Source organism: Sphaeramia orbicularis, chromosome 9 (assembly GCF_902148855.1).
Source record: "Sphaeramia orbicularis chromosome 9, fSphaOr1.1, whole genome shotgun sequence".
NCBI classification, from domain to species: Eukaryota; Metazoa; Chordata; class Actinopteri; order Kurtiformes; family Apogonidae; genus Sphaeramia; species Sphaeramia orbicularis.
Window position 1 is genome coordinate 11,880,294 of NC_043965.1, and position 17,874 is coordinate 11,898,167.

At 37.8% G+C, this 17,874-nt stretch overlaps 1 protein-coding gene and 1 long non-coding RNA gene across 2 annotated transcripts in view; both read left to right on the forward strand.

Annotated features, from left to right (window-relative positions):
- The first annotated feature begins 258 nt into the window (after positions 1–258).
- LOC115425603 (transmembrane protein 132C-like) overlaps positions 259–17,874 on the forward strand; it is a 519,800-nt gene continuing 502,184 nt past the window's right edge. Inside the window, exon 1 of the mRNA XM_030143237.1 lies at positions 259–895. Within this exon, the coding sequence (XP_029999097.1) occupies positions 802–895 (94 nt within the window). The 5' untranslated portion in view covers positions 259–801. The remainder of the gene's footprint in view (positions 896–17,874) is intronic.
- On the forward strand, positions 12,382–16,016 carry LOC115426076 (uncharacterized). The gene is made up of 3 exons (XR_003936307.1): positions 12,382–12,499; positions 13,060–13,070; positions 16,006–16,016. It is a non-coding gene; the product is annotated as an uncharacterized LOC115426076 (long non-coding RNA).

Sequence of the window (17,874 nt, forward strand, 5' to 3'; positions counted from 1 at the left end):
CGCGCACACGCAGACACATTTCCACAGACAGCAAGAGGACAGTCGGAGAGGATTAGACAGAAGGAGGAAGGGAAAAGGAGAGCGGACCGAGCTGAAGCCGGGTGCGCGCAATTTGGATTTTATTTCATTTACCAGCCTGAAACTGACAAGACTTTGGAGGATTTTCCTTGGTTTTTCTTTAGAATTCCACACCTTTACTCTAAAGTGGACTTTTTTTTTTCTTTCTTTTTTTTTTTTTTTAGTTTCGTGGTAGGAGTTTTTTCCCACTTCCCTTCCGCTGGTGTGTTTTTAAACTTTGGAAGAAAGGAAAAAAAAAAGTGCAAGACACTGATGGTCCCGTTTGGATAAATAAAGCGGAGAAGCGCGCGCCGGTGGAAGAGAGAGCGACAGGGAGAGAGAGAGAAGAGAGAGAGAAGGGGGGAAAACCGGGTTCATTCCTCGGTTCTGGCTCTGAGGGGAGACACCGCGGACTTTTTCATTTTTTGGAGTGGAAAGTAGGATTAAAAAAAAGAAGTGCACCGGAACTGCCCATCGGGGTTTTCTTTATTTTTTTTTTATTACTGACTCGAGACGGATTTATAGTTGAGTCCAAACCTGATCTGCGCGTGTCTTAGGTCAAGCACAGCGGGAACGCACTTGGGTCAAAATGAGATTATTGATGGCACCGATGCGGTAGTGATCTGCCCGGAGGAGACAAAAAAAAAAAGGAGTGAGATACTAAAAAAAAGAAGGGGAAAAAAGGCATTTTGAGAACATTCGCGGAGGTTTGTGTATTTTTTTTTTAACCCCCTTTCAGGAGGGATGGAGCCGGTCTGGGGAAAGGAAGGCGCGCCGGTGGGATGTCGCCTCTGGAGGATGGGGCTGATGCTGCTTCTGCTGCTGCTTTGGATGCAAGGTAGGACACGGAAACACAGCCAAAAACTTGTTGCCAGTTCAAGAAATGCTGTAGTTTTGGTTGGGGAATGTCACACCCACTCTCATAAAGCTTTTAGAGTGTGTTGTGTGTGCTGGATTACCGTGGCATCAGAGGATTTGTTGTTAGAATTGCTGGTATGTGACGCGTTTTGTTGGAAATCAGATTAAATGGATGTGCAGGTCAGTGTGTTAGGTGTCGATGGCCAACTCTAAACTCATCTTCCTCACTTTTCCATCCTGACAAACAAACCCAACACGCACTAAAATGTCAAAGTGGAGACGGTGAAGTAGCATTAACTGGTAAAACTGGTAGGATTCGAAAAGCGAGGCATCTAATTTTCTCTATTTGTAGTTTTGGTTTGTCATTTTTTTTGGCCAGGGAACTGTCAGTCCCTCATATGTTCATGGGTGCGTGTGGAATAATACCCGATAGACAGATGCGCACTAACCGGTGCCATCAAACATACGCGAACCACGGCACCTGAACGCACCATCGTTCCAGTATTTATTATATTATATACCCAGACTTTTTTGTGTGTGACTAAGACAGAAAATAACAGACTTAGGGTTGATGACTTCTTGATGTGCGCCCGGAAACCGATTCCGAAACGGCAGCATGTCCGGTAAAAGGTGCCCAGTAAAGCATTGTATTGAAAAGCAAACACAGATCAAATATAACCATGGAAGACAGCAATGACACAAAGCAGCGATTAGTAGCCCACCGTGCACCTCTTTGAGTTAAGTCACATTTTACAGTCATTGAAGTGAAATCGTGTCCAAAAAAATTAAAATATAAAAATGCACTTCTTTGAAAGGCGACAGAAAATCGAGTTCAGGATCTTTCTAACATTATTGCGCTTTAAGGAGCACAGACTGAAGTCTGTCCAAGAGCTTTAAATGGGTTTATATGTCGCGCAGAGTATGGGTTTCCAACTTAAATGCGCCTATTCTTTTTGCGTAAAAGCGCGGAACAATGTCCGAGCCTTCTGAAATCAGGTCGGGCAACATCACCGACCAGACCACAAGAAATAATAGAAGAATAAAAACAGATGAAGCAGCCGCAGAGAGACTTTTGGTTACGCACAGCCCTCAGACTGCGCCTTTGCATCCTCCTGTTTCCGCACATTTGCCCGCCTGTCCGTGTGTGTGCGCTCCTCTGTGGATGTGTGTGTTTCTCTAATGGGCTCCTCTCACTCGTGGCTCACTGAGCAGTAAAGCCCACAGACGGCCGCTCATGTGCGCTCCGGAGCGGTGCGGTGCGGCGGCGGACGCACTGTCCACGGCGCACAGGCTGACGGGACGGAGCAGAAAGCGGGGACGGCGAGCAGAGGCGACACGGTGGAAAAACAGCTGTGACCGCAAAAAAACGTCTGAGTAACTAAACGGTGAAATGAAGCAAAAGGTCCCGCTTATCCCCGTCACTCCTTCTCTTCTCTTCTCTTCTCTTCTCTTCTCTTCTCTTCTCTTCTCTTCTCTTCTCTTCTCTTCTCTTCTCTTCTCTTCTCTACAGTCCTTTCTTTTACACCCTATAAATAAATCCATCTATTCCCACTTGGCTGTAGTTAAACAGTTAATATTGCGTAGTAGGATCTCTGGCTCTAATGGTATAACAGCCACCTAAGGCTGTTAAAACAGCAGCTGACCTTTCCCAGAGTCTGTCTCTGAGTGTAAGCATTGACAGTTTCATTTACACTTGGCTTTCTTTCTAACTACACACATATATATATATATATATATATATATATATATATATATATATATATGCACAGGTGAATCAGGTGTGTGTAACCATATAGGTGCCATCTGTAATAGGCCTATTTAATATCCTGTAAACAAACCACTTTGTAAATCTAACCAAAAAGATGATCTATTGACTATTTAAACCTCCCGTTGTATCTCTCTACCTGTGTCATAGCCTCCGTTTTCCTTAAATGCATTTGTGTGTAACATCAGTTTCATTGTAATTTCATCACTCCGGTGTTTCATCACTCAGTCTACAGGTTGTCATTGTCGGTTTGTTCAAAAGCCGAGCGCCATCCGTAGAGAGACGGCGGTTTAGAGCTGCACGCTCACTCCGCTTTTGAGGTTCAGACACTTAGGAGTTACCGAGGGAGGTCATGCTCCTTTTCTTTTCCTTTTTTTCTTTTTCTCTTGCTAAGCAGGCGGTCTGTTGTGGGTGGGCAGGCAGGGAATTCCTTGCACATGTTCATACAAATACGATATTTTTATCATATCATTACAGGAGATTCATAAAGTCTGGCTTTTAAGGGATATTTTGTAAATATTTAGCTGTAATGGCTTCTGATTTTTGCTCATTTCTGATATATATTACAACTGATGTCCGTGTTGACCACAAGAGAGTGCTGATAAATTTGTTTTGTGACTGTATGGGAACAAGTGCATATAAGAGGCATTCATCGGAAAGATACAATAATATAATAATCATAGTTTTTTATACTTGATCCATACATATTATATATGTATTTATTGGATCTCATACATATATAGTGTTTTTTTAATTTATTGCTGCTGCCTTCTGAGCCAATTGCATCGAAATGTCATTTTCAGGTGTAAATCTGAAATGACAAAGTCTGTTTTCTTCAGGATTGTTTATTATTTGGGACTTGAAGGCTTCCTATGGGGGTGTAGCCTTAAAGTGTATCCAAAAAAATACCTTTCAAGATGCTGGTTCCATTCCGTTTTTATTTATCAAACTTTCAAGAGGCGTGAAACTCAGCAGAAAATTCAGTATTTAAATAGTGTTCAAGCCTGTGTGCTCGGACCGCAGCGTTTAACCTGTAGCAGAATGTCAGCTCTCTGCATCATTACTCATGCAATACAGAGCATTAATAATTACTGATGTAAAATCACTACACACACACACACACATACACACTGGTAGTCTCTCACTCCGCCCATTCTAAATGTTGTCGCCCGCATGTGTGTGTGTCTCATTGTTGGTTTCATTCACTCCCTCACTGACTCACTCCGACACTTAAACACACCCACAAGCAGAAGAGCCTCATCCTCAGAAAAATAATAAACAGCCAGGATTCTTAATCAGCTGGGAGAGTCGTATCCCTTCAGTCTGAACCTTTCTCTTCCTGCATTTCTATCGCACATAAACACACACTCACATCCCCCTTTTTTTTTTTTTTTTTGTCATGGTGACGGTGAGAGCCTGGAGCAGAGAGAAGGTCACAGATTCCACAGACCGGAGAAAATTGATTTTTTTTTTTTTCCCAAACTAGAGCTTCTTTTTTTGTTTAATTTTTCAGTTTTTATGTATCTGGCATGTTCTGGTTATTGCGCCTGTGGACTGCGAGAGATGAATAGCGGAAGAGAAACGATGCTGAACAGGTGCATCTGAACGTGGACCAATAAACTAAACCACGAACAACAACTCTGTGGCGACCTCCGTGGGTGAAATAGGCAGGTGTACAAGCGTGAATGAATTTAATGGCAGGTGAAAAGCTGCACTGCGGACTAATTACATGCTGTATGCGTAACACTTATACAAGAATTCAACCTCCTTTTCTGTGCTACAAAGCGTTGAGTGAGTTTAGAAAGTTCCTACTAATTACACATGCCAGTTTTGACAAGTCACCCTTTCCTCAACGAATCTATTGTATTATTGTGTTGTTTTATTTTGGAGCGCTCTCACCACAGCCTCTGCAGTTTCTTCACCTTTTTCTCAGATCCAAGTATATTCCCTCATTTCAGCGGGCCAAACGTGTTCAGTGCCAGGCCTCTGAATCAGATGATTCTTTTAATGCCAACAGTCATTCCCTGAACATACTATATGTTGTCATTTTTCCAGCATGAAAATGAAAAGCACAATGGGTTGTATTCATAATGTGTTGAGATCAGATCTTTGTAAACTGTGTTTAACCCATAAAGACCTGGTGTTACTTTTGTGGCAGTTTGTAAATGATTTTTTTCCTTTATTTTTAACCTTTCTCAACTGATTTATCACCATTTACTCTAATGTTATGCTCTGTATTTTGCATTTTTAAGTGAAAATGATGTATTTTCCTATATTTAATTCACTGATATGTTAAAATTGGTAAACAGACTGAACTTATATAGCGTATTTAATACACCTTCATGGTGCCCAAAGTGCCTTACGAGGCCTCACATTCACCTATTCACACACCAAGGTGCTGCCAGACCGAACTGGGAGAAATTTAGGGTTCAGTGTCTTGCCCAAGGACACCTCAACATGTAGGCAGTCGGAGCCAGGATTTGAACTGCCGACTATTTGGTCATTGGACGCTCAACCAACTGAGGCACAGTTGCCCAGTCGCACTGATCATGTAGATAACAGGTGTCAAACATATGGCATGAATTTGTGAAATGCAAAAATGACACTGAAGATATTAACAGGCAAGGATAAACAGACCAATATGATCTAACGTGGATCAGACCAGTAAAATACTATCATAATTACCTATAAATAATGACAACTCCGCAGTTTTCTTTGTTTCTGTGAAAAAAAAAGTGAAATTACATGAAGATGTTGACGTTTATAAACTATGCTTTCACAAAATATGTAAATAACCTGAACAAACATGAACAACCTGAAATCTCTTCAGTAAAATAAGTGCATTGTTACCAATATTCTGCGTGTTACTGAATGTTTTGTGTATTTGTAGATCCACTGTGATCTGTAGATGGTAATGTACATGTGTAAATGATAAACAGACACATAATACTGTTAAAATTGCCCTTATTTTTTAAAGAGGTTTCAGGTTGTACTTGTTATTAACATTTTTAAAAAGATAGTTGGTAGATGTAAACATTTCCATAATGTAATTCTACTTTTTAAATTTTAATTATTTCGCTGGTCCGGCCCACTTGAGATTATATTGAGCTGAACGTGGCCCCTGAGCTAAAATTAGTTTGACACCCCTGATGTAGCTGTTCATTAAAGCTCAGATTAAAATTAACAGATATTATATCAGAAACAGAAAAAAACTGAAGCAAAGGTGACTTTTTTGGTAAAATATACCACTAACAGAACATAAACCCATTGTGTCCATCCACTGTCATTGATCCAACTCCATGGGTTTTACTGGTGAATCAGTGTTGTAGAAGATGACTGTGTTTCCACGGTAACTACAGAGCCTCTGAACGTACAAATGTATCATATCTGATGACACGTCCATGTATTTTACACCAATTATTTACATGTATTGATAGAATTAGTGGATCAACATGTATTAAAGGTTTTAGATCAGTAGATGGTTTTGGTTGAAGGTGGATTTTTGAGTCTCTTTGTTAAAATTGGCTCATTTATAAAGTGCTTATTGAGTTAAATTACTTGTAAAAATAATCCACTGAGGGAGTTTAAAGATATGATTCATAACTCCTTCCTTTTTCTTCTATTGATAGCTGTTGTCCAGTTCTCTGTTCGCACTCGAGTGTGACCACTGTGAATGATAAGAGCCGAATCTCGTCATAAGGCCACGAACTCTTCTCGTGGCACAGAGGAGGAAGTTCCTGAGATTGTATGACTGAACACAGAGAAGGAGGAATCCTCCCATGAGAGCCATACTCATTCTGTGTGCCTTTTCTCTGTCTGCGTATCAGTAAATCTCCGCTAGAAGGATAGTGTTTTCTGCAGGACTTGGACATATTTACCGACACATGCACTTACTCATGTACTCAAACACATTTTTCTTTTCCGTGCATACGACAGATGCAACATAGCAATCACAGAAGCACAATCTGTGATACACTTGCACTATTGTGAATAAGTAACAATGCTCAGAAAACACCCAACTGTTGGGAGTTTATTAGATTATTGTAGTATTTTGTAAAAGTGAGGGTCCTATCTTTAATATTAATCCAGAACCTAGATTTTCATACTATTTCTGATCAGTGAATGGATATTTTCAGTCTGTTCATTGGTCATTTGAGCCACTAGTAAACACGAACTACAGTTGCTCGTTTTTGTTTCGTCATATTGTGGTGCATAAATGACAAGACAAGCATCAGGAAACTATGGCTACTAGTCGCTTTTCCATTGACCTTCAAATTGTGCAAATATAACTTGGGCATAAAAATTTACCTAATGGAAAATGACAGTTTCGCCAAAAGTCTCATTTTTTCGATTAAAAGTTTTTGGTGGTTTTTCAGGTGTAGCGTAAATGGTGTATCATGCAAAACTGCAATGGAAAGACCTTTTTTCACAACTAGAGTCAGGTGAATTAAGAAACCGGATGTTGACGGATGTTACAACAAGTGAAGAAGAAGAAGAAACATGGTGTGGTATGTGTGGACACATCAGGAAACCCAATAATTTTTTAATTTAGTACGAGATAGAGGGGTAATATATAATAATAATAATGAATATATCTGTAAATCAACACCCTGTTTACGTTTGTTGCCATGTTTATGGAATGACTTCTCGTGTCATCTCGTGATAATAAATAAATCATCACATTTGTGATTTAATGGAAAAACCGACATTACACACTTCTGTTTTTTCAACATTTAGTAAATATCGGTAAAGTTTTGTGCAGATGTTCGATGGAAAAGCGACTACGGACACATGTTATTTTAAACTGCACCTGTGTTTTGTAATTGTAACCATGATGATGGGGTGTGGTATGTTTCTATAACCTCCACTTCACTGAAAGACTAGTTTGTCCTTACAACTTCTTTGACATATATGTTTTATCATATTCTCTTTTACACTTCTTGCATTCTCCACAGTTACTGGAGGACAGCTGAGTAGTAACACAAGAGCATCTTAGCCTCTCCAAGGCACTCCGTTCATGCATTAAAATACCTTTAGTCTCATGGCATGGTCATGTATAGACCTGAAAAAAACACTTCAACGCATGGTTCTTGTATATACGTCTATATATAAACATGCCATGAGAATAAAGGTATTTTAATGATGATAATAATAACAATACATTGGTTTTATATAGTGCTTTTTAAGTACTCAAAGATGCTTGTAATACTTAAAGACAGTGCCTTGGAGTTTTCTTCCCGTTTGTCATTTACTTTATGTATCCATTTTTCCAAAGAGCACCTTGAACAGACTCTTTTGGGTCCTAGAAGCATTCCTTCCCATGATGTGCTGTGTAGGCTGTGTGTGTGTCTGTATAACCAGACTGTGAGACTGCTGGCTTTATTTAACCCATAAAGACCCAAACGTTCACCGTCGACCAAAACCATCTACTGATCTAAAATGTTTAATACTTGTTGATCCATTAATCCTGTCAATACATGTAAATAATTGGTGTAAAATACAGTTTGTCATCTTTTCATGGTCATTAGATAATGACCCATTTGGATGTTTAGAGGCTCCGTAGTTACCGTGGAAACACCGTCATCTTCTAAAACACTGATTCCCCAGTAAAACCCATGGAGTTGGATCAATGACAGTGGATGGACACACTGGGTTTATGTTCAGTTAATGCTATATTTTACTGAAAAAGTTACCTTTTCTTAATTTTTTTTCTGTTTTGATACATTAACCTTTGACTTTACCCTGAGCTTTTATAAACATCTACCTGATCAGGCAATTAAAGATAGGGAAATAGATTATTTTCACTGGAAAAAAGGCAATATCAGAGGATAATATTATAAGAAATGGTGATAAATCACTTAAAAAGAGGTTAAATAGAAGGAAAAATGCATTTGGTTTATGTTCAGTTAATGATATATTTACTTAAAAAGCCACTTTTTCTTCAGTTTTCTCTGTTTCTGATATAACAACTCTGAACTTTAAATGGAGCTTTAATGAACGTCTACATGATCAGTGAATTAAATATAGACTCCCTAATCCTATCCGTACATGTAAATAATTGGTGTAAAATACAGTTTGTCATCTTTTCATGGTCATCAGATATGACCCATTTGGAAGTTCGGAGGCTCTGTAGTTACCATGGAAACACTGTCATCTTCTACAACATTGATTCACCAGTAAAACCCATGGAGTTGGATCAATGACAGTGGATGGAGACACGTGGTTTATGTTGATGATAGATTTGACTAAAAAAAATCTTTTTCTTCAGTTTTCTCTCTTTCTAATTTAGTTACAGTTGAATTTACTCTGAGCTTTGTATGTACATGATCGGTGAATTAAATTTAAGAAAATACATGATTTTCACTGAAAAAAACATAAAATAGAAAGATAATAAACAATAAATGGTGATGAATCACTTAAGAAAGGTTAACTCTAGAGAGAAATTTGTTTGGTCTTCATGGGTTAAACCAATTAAATCAGTTTTGTGAAATAAAGGGCATTTTCTAGCAGTTTCTCTAAAAGGTGCTAACTTAAACACTGCTTGAAAGGAACACTGTTTTAGTACTAAGCCGTAAGTTTAGAATTTAACTGAATTCCAAGCATTAACTCTACTATTATATGAAGCTATGTTATTTTTGATGTTTGTAATTAATGCAACCCTCATCATTTTACTCTTTTAATCCAGCTGTAACACATGAATTTCAACGGGCTAGAAGGAATCCTCAACTTTAATCTGAGCTTTAATGAACATCTATATAATCAGTGAATTAAATATAAAAAAATTCCAGATTTTCACTTGAAAATGCAAAATACTGAGGACTTGAGAGTGGTTAAAAATGGAGAAACTGCCACAAAAGTAACACTGGTTCTTTATGTGTTAAGGTTTCAATATAAATTCAACACAACTTTTTCTATTTAATTTATATTTTAACATTATGATGCATTTCCAGTCCCATTAGGGTGTGGTTTCAGTGCAGGCCTTCCATGCTTCCATTCCTCTCACTTGTGATTTTCTGCATATATATCTATTTTTTTTTTCTTTTTCAGATTTCTTCTCTGCTTCCCCCTCCTTTATTAATCTATAACCGATTTGCTCTTTGTTTTTCATCAACAAAGTGGTAATATTTAGCTTGCGGTCGGCTGCCGAGCTCAGTCTTTTGATGGCTAATAGTTTATTTATGTTCTTTCATCACAACATTATTTTTCTCTGACAAACAACTGAGGAGCAATAACAGGGGTTTAATGGGCCGATGCTTAGCAGACGCACAAGAAGAAGAGACAAATTTCCCTGTCTGATGTTTTTTTTCCTGTTGTTGTTTCTCCTTCTTACTTTCTCCAATGTGACTTCTTCTTTTACCTAAATCGTTAATCATTCTTCATCTCCCTTTCTCTTTGTTTCATGTTGTTGTTTTAAACTTTTTCTTTGTACTTTTCTTTCTGCATCACTTTGCTGCCGTCACTTCTTAGATCTTTTCTCTCCGTCTTTCACAGCGTGTCTCCAAAATGCAATATTTCTCTTCTTGTCATGTGTTTGTTTTCTTCTTTTCTGAATCTGTTTTCTCTCACGCATCTTTTTTTAACGCTTCATCTCGTTCTTTCTGGCTTTCTCTCGTCACCTGTCACTGTGTTTTTTTTCTTTCTCGGCCTCCTTTTGCTCACTCTCCTCCACCTCTCTTGTCTTTATCTCTGTCTTTCTAAGCAGCTCTTAACCAGTCCTCTGAGAGTGTGTGAGCTGCTCAGCCTAAATGATTTTCTATTACCGCCGCCTGTTAACAGCGCTCCATTTGATCAAGCTAATGAAATTGAAAACTTTCATCTCAGCCAAATTGATTTCAAACCTGAAACTGCACGCAGGTTTAAGAAAAAAAGAGGGTAAAAAAGAGAATGCAAGAGCATTGTGTTAGTGGAGCGCGACATTCACTTTACATGCACACAGAAATCAATTAGCCTGTCTGTCGTCGTACTCCTGTCCTTGGGAGATGAAGGACCACCAAGGCTTTTCCTTAAACCATGTGTATGTAGGCATGACGACATGCACACGTTTGACAGAGATGGAATATCTATGCATTTTTGTGCTTGTGCATATCCATATCTATGTTCATGTTGAGTCCAAATTAGGTTAGTTTTGTTTCTGATACAACCCCCCACCCCCAGCAGTGTGTTGGGCCGGAGCCGAGCACAAACCCCACTGATGCTAAATCAGATTTGTTGGGATGAAATTTCTTTCTGTGTTATAATATTGGTATTGACAACTGGGGACAAAAATGCAGTTTGTGGTAGTCATTGATTCTAATCCTGCTGATCAAGTCTGTGATTTTAATTTCTAATCGTTTCAATGTGGGATTTTTGTATTTTGTAAATATATCTAATCACATCATTGAATGCATTAGTGTGACTTAGAAACCTTTGGGAGCCTTTTTAGAAAATTTAGTTGACCTCGTTAGATACGATACATTGTCTTAAAAGATGTGATTGACTGATTTTTAAGACCTTTTAACTACGGATGCAAATTATCGATTAAATCATTAATCATTGGTTGGTTGACCTTGTCGATCAATTAACGATCAATTGATAAGCAGTGATTTTCCTGTGGACCATAATTTCTCTTTCAACAGGGTCTAAAAAAATCAAAGCTAAATATAGTTTATATACTCCATGAAAAAAAGCATGTCATATTCCTTAATGATTGATTTATTGTAAACCCCGAGCAAATTCTTATCGACAATTAATTGATAGTCGATTGATTGTTCACATCCCTACTCGTAGCACTTTAAGCGCTATTGCATCAAGTAACATAACTGAATGAAACAGACATAGCTCCAGGTAGTTGCCAAATATTGTTACCACCTCCAACCAATAGATGGCAGATATGTGCCCCTTCAATCCTAACACCATTTCAGGGTATGTTTCTATTCAAAGTGGAGAAGAAAATCCAGTTTAAAGGCCTGGTCCCGAGCAGGTTTAGTAAGTAAATAAAGTTTATTGAATTTTAGTTTGGATAGACATGGACAGATTTGACCACTCTGCTGCTTGGATAAAAAGCTACTAAAACTTACTGCATTTTACTTTTTTTAAAATTTTTTTTTTTTTATTTTATTTTTTTTTACTAATGTTTAAGGTCATTTATTTTAAGGATAAGGTGAGAAAATAACCAAAAGCACAAAGACAGCTTCCATGTAAATATGTTCAAAGGTAATCCAATATGGCCGCCACCCTGTGATGTCACAATATGAAAATTAGATGAGTAAATTTTTTCCCATCATAAACTTTGGATCATATCCAGTATTTTTCTCATTTACAGAATGGCTTCATCTCAAACCACTTCAAAGATACAGCTTTTTGAAATCACAATATCAAAATTTAATATTTTTAGGAAAATGCTCCGGTGCCTAAAGGGTTAATAAAAGTTTGTAGAAAATGAGAAAATGGACAGTAAATAATCTTACTTGTAAATACTATTTTATGTGACAAATGTCTATTGTAGACTATGTGGCCAAAAAAAAGTTGCCACCTGGATTTAACTCGGCAAATAGTTCAGATCCATCCTTTGGATGATAACTGCAGTGATTATATTTCACCTCCGACAAGTTCATTTACCCTTAAATTGATGCAGTAGCTTCTAATTTCTTAAACAACAGCCAGTTTGATAGAGGAAATAAAGATTGGACTGTGTTTCAATGTAAAATGTGGTCTCAGTCATGTGGTCTGATGAGTCCAGATTGACCCTGTTCCAAAGTGAGATGAGAGTTGGATGAAGTGATTACCCATTATGCCTAGTGCCTACAGTACAAACCTGCGGGGGCAGTGTTATGGTTTAGGGTAGGTTCACTTGGTCAGGTCTAGGTTCAGTGCTTTATTGAAGCTTATTGAAACCCAAACCAAATGTGTTCCTTAATCAAAACTTAAGACTAACACTAACTATTTTTATATTTATATTTTTTTGGTCAGGCTGTTATCATCATACGGCATATTTTAACACTAGTCTATGAAATATTTAAAAACACAGTCCTACTTGCCATTCACGTACAGATAAGTCTTGTATTTATCATGCTACTCATTTTTAGTTCATCATTCATTTCATATCAACACATAAAAATGGCTCAGCTTTCATCTATCTCCATGGCAGTGAGTAGTTGACCATAAATTAACCCTGCATTAATAGCATTTCATTCAACTACTGTTATTCAGGGTTTGGGGCACATTTCCGAACCCCTTTTTTCACCTGTCATTTTCCTCATGCATAAGGAACCTCTTTAAAAAATCCCTTATCCTCATCACTTCAGGAGTTCTCTGAAGGTAGAGAAGATTTTTTTAGGAAACGTTTCATGTCAGATTTCATCATAAGAACCAAGGAGAGTTGATGAATAAAATCTCAGAAGTTTATCTCTGTGTTTTAGGCATTTATCAATTAAAACATTTCTCTGAGCCTCTTTCTGTTCTGTGTGAATTCAGACATAAATTATAAAGGGATTGTTTTTCATTAGTCTTTTGTTGAGAAACGCACAAAATTGTCAGTGTGTTGTTGTGATCACATAGAAGAAAGAAAAAGACAGTATCTGATTATTTGACTGATTCCCCACTGGGGAAAAGACATTGAGAATGTTGAAAAATCTGTGACTGTATGAGAAAATGGATAGCTGTTGGATAGAACATCAATGAACTGTGTGAAGTAAACATGTTTATCTTTGAGTTATTACTTGATATGATTATAGTGATCTTCTTTAAGTGCTTCACAAATTGGTATATAAATACTTGGGGATAAGTATTAACCCATAAAGACCCGAACATCAACCGTTAACCAAAAGCATCTACTGATCTAAACTGTTTTATACCTGTTGATCCACTAATTCTATCAATACATGTAAATAATTGGCATAAAATCCAGTTTTTCATCTTTTCATGGTCATCAGATATGACCCATTTGGACATTCAGAGGCTTCGTAGTTAAAATGGAAACACTCATCTTCTACAACATTGATTCACCGGTAAAACCCATGAAGTTGGATCAATAACAGTGGATGGAGACACTGGATTTATGTTCTGTTAATGCTATATTTTCCAGAAGAAGTCACCTTTTCTTCAGTTTTTTTTCTGTTTTGATATAATAACCTTTGACTTTGAGCTTTTATGAACATATACATGATCAATCAAATAAAGACAGGAAAATAGATTATTTTCACTGGAAAAAATGGAAAAGTCAGAGGATAATATAATAAATGATGATAAATCACTTAAAGTTAGAGGGAAAAATGCATTTTGTTTATGTTCAGTTAATGATGTATTTACTGAAAAACCCACTTTTTCTTCAGTTTTCTCTTTTTCTGATATAATAAGCGTCAACTTTAATTTGAGCTTTAATGAACATCTACATGATCAGTGAATTAAATATAGAAAAATTCCTGATTTTTGCTGGAAAACCACAAATTAAAGAGGACAATATTACAATAAATGGTGATAAATTGCATGAAAATAGTTCAATATAGATAAAAATTAATGTAGGAACTGCAACAAAAGTCACACTGGGTCTTTATGGGTTAAAAACAACCAAAGTAATATGTAGACTGTACACACTGTATGAGATTACAGACACACACTAAAAGGATTTTCCCTCAAAACTGTTTTCCACATTAAGACTTAAAAATCTGAGTACACAGTTTCCATTGTAAGTAATAACACACAGTGCAGTGTGTTTAGAAGGAGGACTGTGTGGCAGAAATGCAGATCTGCACGGATGCAGTCAAACAAACTTTGCTTTTCATATCTGCATTATCTTTGCTCAGCTTGTCTCCTTAAAACTTTTGGAAATACATTGTTTTGACTTTGTTGTCAAAGTAAGCAAATAGAAAATAAATGTTTTATTTATTCTGCTTCCCGGTTACATCCAGTGAATGATTTATTTATTTTTTTCCTTCTGGTTTCATCGCACAGTAGTCTGGTTTGCTATCTGTCTTGTCAGCTTAGCCTATAAAGGATTAAAGAAAGTTACCTTTGAGCTTTTTAAAACTTAGCTTTGTGCCTGGAGTTGTATCGATTGAATCGGCTTAAAGATAAATAGGAGTGGTGAGGTGGCTTAAACCTGGCTTTCTTTCTTTTTTTATTTATTTATTTATTTATTTTTACTTATTTTGAGGCTGTTATTCATTAGTTAAGAAACAACAAAGTGAAATAACCCACAGGAAGTGAGTGAATGTGTCTGACACAAGCTGGAATCACATCTAAAGTCAGAGGACACACAGGCCGATGACCTGAATTTGGCTGTTGGTAATTTCTTTCATGTTCTCACCTAGGGGGAAAAATAAGCACTGGAAAAAGAGCAGAAAGTGTAAAAGGCATCCAAAGTGCACAGTGTCCCAAACTACTCGACTCAGAAAGCACAAGGTTTGCCCCTCAGGTTATCATTAGTGCCACAGAGCATCAAAACATGAGCAGGACGTTGAGCGCATTTGAAATGTGTTTCTATATTTGAAGGCTTTTTTCTGTCAAATACAAGTGTTTTTTTTTGTTTGTTTTTGATGTTCATTTCAGTGTTATCTTGAGTTGGCAGATGCAGAGTTCAAGACCTTGGAGGCATTTTTTCACAATCACCTGCAGAAGGGACAAAACTTCGCTTCGCTCTCTAAAAAGCGGAATTTAACCCAAAACGACCCAAATATTCACCAGTGACCAAAAGCATCCACAGATCTAAAATGTTTAATAACTTCTGATCCACTAATCCTATCAATTCATGTAAATAATTGGTGTAAAATACAGTTTTTTGTCTTTTCATGGTCATCAGATATGACCCATTTGGACGTTCAGAGGCTCCGTAGTGAACGTGGAAACACCATACCAGTAACAAGAGGCAATGAAGCCGTTTCTGCGTTTGTTGCTGCTGCGGCCATAATGCAGCTGCATGTAGCTCCGCACGTTGCGACAAATTTCCGAAAATGCCTGACTGATCTACCGGCTCTGTAAACAAATGGACTGTTTTTTGAAATTGTTCACCGTGAGGTAAGAGATTCAGGTGAGGAATCATGGAAAGGCTTACGGATTTGTCATACTTAGGATATGACTTGGGTTTTGCAGATTTGATGAAAAATTGGTGATGAAAGTCATACAGAGCTTTAAGTTTCCACATGAACCTTGAAGCAGAACGCACACAGTATGAGCAGGGTGGCCGCAAGCAGAATGCATGTGCAGGGTTTCTCCTATATACGTTCTGCCACTGGTGGCACTGGTGAATTCTCAGTGCTCCTGCAAAAAAAGAAAACAAAGACACTTTATCCTGAGGCTGGGGTGTTGATAAGGGGGCGGGGGGGTTAACAGAGAATATAACAGAGGCACAGAAGCCAGGTCAGACGTTCGAAGCGTGTTAAATTTTACTTTCAATTTTCAGTAGTTACCAAAAACACACATATATATATTTTTTTATTGATTTATTTCAAATATTGAAATGGTACAAGCCTTCTGATTGCTACTAATTGACTTCTTTGCAGAACATAATATAGAAATAAAAATTCAAGGAAGCAAAAAGAGTCATTTTCGACAAAGTGTGAGAAGAAGCATAGCTTATTAGCTCTCACCCCTGTACTGACTGGACTGTAAAGACCCCTGTAGTGAAAATGTGCTAAACTGAAAGTTTTCTGTACAGTTACACCCCTTCTGAACATAAACCCAGGGTGTCCATACACTGTCATATATCCAACTCCATGGGCTTTACTGGTGAATCAGTGCTGTAGAAGATGATGGTGTTTCCACGGTAACTACGGAGCCTCTGAACGTCCAAACGGGTCATATCTGATGACCACGAAAAGACGAAAAACTGCATTTTACACCAATTATTTACATGTATTGATAGGATTAGTGGATCAACAGATATTAAACAGTTTAGATCAGTAGATGTTTTTGGTCACTGGTGAATATTTGGGTCTTTATGGGTTAAAGCCCTTCACAGGTCAACTTCTTAAATCTAACTCAACAAACCTAAGCTTAACTCTTCCACCAAGTTTCATGAAAATCCACCTGGTTGTTTTTGACTAAAACAGACAAAAAGCAGTAAAAAAAAAAAAAACTAACTACCTTTGCAGAGGTAAAAAGCAAAATCAGAATGTGATGGGTGAAGTGACAGTTTTATGAAACGGAAAGATCCCAGTGTTCTCTTTCTGCTGTTCATAGCCCAGAGGCGCACACAGTTGCCATTTCACCAAAACAAGCTGTTCTTTGGATCAGAATCTATTATTTAAAGTGTAGTTTCAATACTCAGAAACTTCCGTGTGTGTATTGTGTGCTTGAACTGTTCTCTACACTATGTTGTGTTTTAGGCCTGTTTCTAAATTCAGGTGGCGGTGCAGATATATTTTCATGGTGATATATACAGGTGTTCCATACTGGGGCTTGTTTACGTCATTTCATGGGGCACAGAGCTCTTGGATCTGTGGCTGAGAGCTGATGCAAACATTTGATGGCATTAGCTATGGTCTGAGAGAGAGAGAGAGAGAGAGAGAGAGAATAGAAATGGTTAAGCAGAGAGAGGGGGGGAGAGAAGCTGAGGGAGACATTAAAAGGCCAGACCAGGCCATGATCTGGGCACTGTGGAGAAAAAAAATGGGATGAAGAGATGGTGTGAGGGAGAGATGAGAAGAGGATGAAAGAGTAACAGTGTGAAATGAGACTTTGGGCTGCAGAGGAAAGGACGGGAAGATTGGAAAAAGATGAGAAAGGAACAAAAAAAAGAGGCGAGACGAGGTGAAAAAAACACATCCTAAGCCAAAGAAACACATAGATGTAAAAAGAGCAAAATTAAAGGATTTGGAAAACAAAAGAATGTGAAAGACCAGTATTTATTGAATAAAAAAAACAAAACAAAACAAAAAAAAAAAGAGTCTGGAAAGCCAGCATTAGACACAGCAAGAGATTTAACATTTCACTCTACATTGCTCTTCGCCTGCAGGCCAGCATTACAGTGGAGATTTTCACTATTTACAAAGCTCCCAATGGCTCCAGGACTCCATCTACATAGTGTTTAACATGCTGAACTCAGCTGCGCTCTGCCTATCAAAAGGCGACGCTGTAAGGTTTTGGGCATCCATCCCCGAGGCCGATCGGGGGGTGGGGGTGGGGGCAGGAAGAAGAGAGAGGCGAGAGGCAATGAAGCAGCAGTGGCAAGAATTAAACAGGGGGTAATGATGGTTTAAAAAAAAAATCAGACCACTTCC